At 34.1% G+C, this 4957-nt stretch overlaps 1 protein-coding gene across 1 annotated transcript in view; it reads left to right on the forward strand.

Annotated features, from left to right (window-relative positions):
- LOC106463864 (probable glutamate receptor) overlaps positions 1-4957 on the forward strand; it is a 17526-nt gene that overhangs the window by 7890 nt on the left and 4679 nt on the right. The window contains exons 5-7 of the mRNA XM_022391492.1: positions 251-409; positions 1261-1402; positions 3211-3437. Of these exons, the coding sequence (XP_022247200.1) occupies positions 251-409; positions 1261-1402; positions 3211-3437 (528 nt within the window). The remainder of the gene's footprint in view (positions 1-250; positions 410-1260; positions 1403-3210; positions 3438-4957) is intronic.

Consider the following 4957-nt stretch of genomic DNA (forward strand, 5'->3'; position numbering starts at 1 on the left):
GTGTATGTACATTCTGATGTAGAACAACATGCTAACATAAAGTCGTGTGTGTACATTCTGGTGTAGAACGACATGCTAACCTAAAGTCGTGTGTGTACATTCTGATGTAGAACAACATGCTAACCTAAAGTCGTGTATGTACATTCTGATGTACAACAACATGCTAACCTGAAGTCGTGTATGTACATTCTGATGTAGAACTTTTCAGGTCATGTATTTTTGGTTAGGCTTTGATTTTGATTTTACACAGGAAGCAGATTTTGCCTTGACCAACATTGGTATGACTAACGAACGTCAAGAGATCGTAGACTTCACTTATCCTTACATGATTGGTTCGATGAGTTTCGTCACGCACGCACCTCGTGAAAAATCTCGAGCTTTGGCTATCGTCAAACCCTTTACTGTACAGGTAAGTAATGAACAAGAAAAGTTCCAGTCTGACTAACTGTTATAATTGAAGAAAGTTTATTAAATAAATTTCTCTGTTTCATAAGTTCGCACAAAGCCACATAAGGGTTACCTGCGCTAGCCGCCCTTAACTTTGAACTGATAGACTAGAGTGAAGACAGCTAGTCAATAGCACTCTCCAGAAACTCATGGGCTACTCTAATCGAATAGTAGGATTTGACCACCACTCTTATAAAACACATATGGCCCCTTGACCACCAATGTTATAAAGCACGCATGGCCTCAAAGTGTGTAGCAAGATTTTGCGGCAATGGAATGCGAACCATGAACCCTTGGACACAACATTTTATATTGGCCGTGAAAACTATCAACCTCGACAGAATAGAAAAATTAATATACAATGAAAAACGTAGTAATTAAATTATCATTTATAATTCTCTTCTTACCAGCCTTTCCTTCTGATGAATAAAATACTTCAGGACACTGAACATCATTAGTTGCACAATGCTTTTCCTAGCTTAAGCCTTTTCCTACACACCCAGTAAAGTAGAATGTTACACAGAATATCTGAAAAAAGTTCAACTAACGACCGGAGAGAATTTATTTTAAAACACCTTTTTTCCTTGCTTGTTTTTAAAACCTCGCGGTGGGTCAGCGGTAAACTTACGGATTCAATACGCCAAAATTCGGGGTTCGACTCCCCGTGGTAGATAGATTGTGTATAGCCCATTGTGCAGCTTTGTACTAAAACAACAACTCCTTTTAAATGTAGTATATAATTTTTTATTCATTGATTTTTTGTCTTCAATACAACTATTGAGGTCGATGGATTGTTCAATTTGGTATTTTCAGCTGTGGATCGCTATTTTTACATCAGTTGTAGCTACTTCGGTGGTTACTGCCTTCTTGGCAAGAAAGTCACTTGGACCTGAAACAAACAACTGGACTGTTGGAGAAGCTCTATGGTATTTTTTTGGAGCTCTTACATTACAAGGTGCGTGAATAGGAACAAACAATACATCTTTAGTCAGTAAGTAGTTAGGTTTAATACCAACAGAAGTTCATTTTTAAGAAGTTTAATTCCAGTTAAAATATACAAGGAACTAGCAGGGTTGTACACGCATGTATATATATATATATATATATATGTGTGTGTGTGTGTGTGTGCCTAGTTGAAAATTTATATTCAAAACGTACTAACGAAAATTTCAGTAATAGAGGGTTTGTGAAACTAGACTAACAATGGTTGATATCGTAACTTAGTACCGAACGTTTCAGTAATAGAAATTGTGGGAAACTAGGCTAACAATGGTTGATATAGTAACTTACTAACAGACGTTTCAGTAATAGAAATTGTGTGAAACTAGATTAACAATGGTTGATATAGTAACTTACTAACAGACGTTTCAGTAATAGAAATTGTGTGAAACTAGATTAACAATGGTTGATATAGTAACTTACTAACAGACGTTTCAGTAATAGAAATTGTGTGAAACTAGACTAACAATGGTTGATATCGTAACTTACTACCGAACGTTTCAGTAATAGAAATTGTGTGAAACTAGGCTAACAATGGTTGGTATAGTCATTTGTTGGATATGATTTACTGCAGACTGTGTGAAACTAGATTAACAAATGTTGATATAGTAACTTATTAACAGACGTTTCAGTAATAGAAATTGTGTGAAACTAGATTAACGATGGTTGATATAGTAACTTATTAACAGACGTTTCAGTAATAGAAATTGTGTGAAACTAGGCTAACAATGGTTGATATAGTAACTTACTAACAGACGTTTCAGTAATAGAAATTGTGTGAAACTAGATTAACAATGGTTGATATAGTCATTTGTTGGATATGATTTACTGCAGACTGAGGCAGCGCAGTCAGTACTTAGGTATCATGTGCATCAGTTTTAACCGCATGGTCCAATACATGGTTTCGTTTAATCGGTTGGACAAAATACTTTAGTATAATTTTCAGTGCTAGGCTTGTAAGATATTACAGCTAATTATATAATATTTCGTGCTTGGTTTATCTGATGAATGTTGTACTTAATTCAATAATCAAACGAGGCCTAACAAAAAAGTAATGTTATGTTATATTGAGAGCGTAGCAGTTGAAATAAAAATATTAACATTGTGTTTATTAATCTTCAAATAACAGAAATGTTTCTATACAGCTCAATTACTTAAATTGCAAGTAAACGTTTAGTAACTGTTTGATTGTTTAGTCCAGGCTTCATTTGAAGGATTAGAAGCGTCTCCTTCACCCGTAGCATAGTCTCGTTTTCGGGTGAAGTTGATGTTTCTAATTCGTCAAATGAAGCCTGGATTTAAAACCAACAAACAATTACTAAACTTTTACTTGCAATTTAAGTAATTGAACTGTGTAATTTGTTTTTATATTATTGACTACCTATGCAGTCAACTTATTGCATGATATCATGCAGTTTTAGGTTTTTGTTTGTAATGAACTACCAAAAACTTTAATTAAATCATTCATTTTCTGTGCAAAATATATAAGGGGTCTCAGAAAAAATTAGTGGGATTTATTGCAACATCTATAGTGTTTTCATTTACAATTTTGTGTGATTCATATGTTACTAAGGGCACTCTAACCCATAAAGTCATAGGCCCACAAGCAATTTTGTATATATATATATATATATATCATTAAGAAAAGTGTATTTAAAAAGCTGATCGGTAATTGTCACGTTAATATATTAATTTTAATTTATTTATATTTCTAATAAGTTTATTACTTTTTGATTTTCCGTTGTTTAACATATTCTGGTATAGGTGGCGAAAGACTTCCTGTCAGAAATTCAATGAGACTAATTATCGCTTGTTACTGGTTGTTCGCTATCATCATTGTGGCAGGATTTAGTGGGAGTTTGACCTCTTTCATGAATGTTCCAGGGAAGGAACTACCAATAGATACCATATCAGAGTTGGCCCGTCGAGTTCAGAACAAGCAGTTGAAAGTAGGAACCTTACGTGGAACTCTGCCTTACGCAAATTTTATGGTAAGCTGTCGGTTTTGTAGATTCTACCCAGTGTTGCCAAGTCTCGCGGGAAAATCAAGCGACATTAACTTTCAAAACTGCTTTTTTTTATTGCTTACCCTCAAAATGGCGATTTGTGCGATTAATTGCAATACAATATAGTAAGGATGGCATTTGTACAAAATAACACAGACACACAGAGTAGTAGAATGTTAACAGACAAAAATAAGATAAATTAAACTCAGTTGTGATTGAATAGTTATATATATATTGCTACATGTTAATTCTTGCCTGTGCTATTATGTAGGGATTATTGAAATGCCATCCCTGCTATCTTGTTTGTATTGTTTTTGAAGGATCGATATTAGCCATCCCTACATTTACTTCCTTAAAAAAAACTTTTTTCTTTTCTTGTTTTTTTAATGCAGCGTTTCAATAGACACATAAAGGTTGTATTTATAACCAAGTACTAAATTCAATGAGGCTCCAACAGTAATATTCATTATTTATCTATCATTGGCTGGTATTTCTTGTTTCACCCTGTATTTAAGCTTTTTTATATAAAAGCCAAATTTCTGTAAAAAAGCTAACTTCAAGGGGAAATGTTAACATAGTTAAAATTAGGATTATGATTCTGTTTAATTACTACTAGTTATTGATACTTATAAAAGTGGATACTCCGTTTGAAACTATGTCACCTCACTGAATTTGGTTGACACCATTGTGTTGGTTTTTGAGTTACCATGTAATAGAAAAGAAAAACAAGAAATTCAAACTTTTTGCTATGATATTTAGACACTGCCAGAACTTGTGACTCAATCATTACATAGATATTGTTATAATGATATACTGATGAAGTATTGAGGAGATATATAAAAAATACCATTTCCATAAACAAACCGAGTCATCCCTACATAGGCAATGCTGCAGCCTGCCTGATAAAGAAGTTACAGATAAATATTGCACGTTTTCGTGTCCCGGGTAATTAAGTTACCGAAGCTACTCACTCAGATATGTTATTATTAGCTCCGAAAAATGAATAGTTAACCCTCGAATTACTGACTTGTTTTTATTACCACTCACTACCGAGGATATTCACGCAGCCATCGTGTTGGGTACTTTGTGTTTTGCAGCGAGTGTGAAGAAAACTGATAAAACACTAGATGTAATTATTCATTTTTTATAAGCTTCTCAGTGACTCAGCGGGTAAGTCTGAGGGCTTATAACACTGAAGCTAGGGTGTCGATACCAGTGGTGGACACAGCATAGATAGCTCATTGTGCAGCTTTATGGTTAACAACCGACAAACAGATATGAAAATCGGAGAAGTAAAGTATGAAATTAACTGAAATGTTGATGGTATATTACTCAGTGTACGGAACGAATAAATAAACAAACATTAGCAAAAAAAGAAGACAGAGTGAAATCATTTATTTTCTAAATAAAATATATAGGAATTTGTTTTGGAATTTCGCGCAAAGCTACACGAGGGCTATCTGCGCTAGCCGTCCCTAATTTAGCAGTGTAAGACTAGAGGGAAG

This window comes from Limulus polyphemus, unplaced genomic scaffold (assembly GCF_000517525.1).
Source record: "Limulus polyphemus unplaced genomic scaffold, Limulus_polyphemus-2.1.2 Scaffold1506, whole genome shotgun sequence".
Classification (NCBI taxonomy): Eukaryota; Metazoa; Arthropoda; class Merostomata; order Xiphosura; family Limulidae; genus Limulus; species Limulus polyphemus.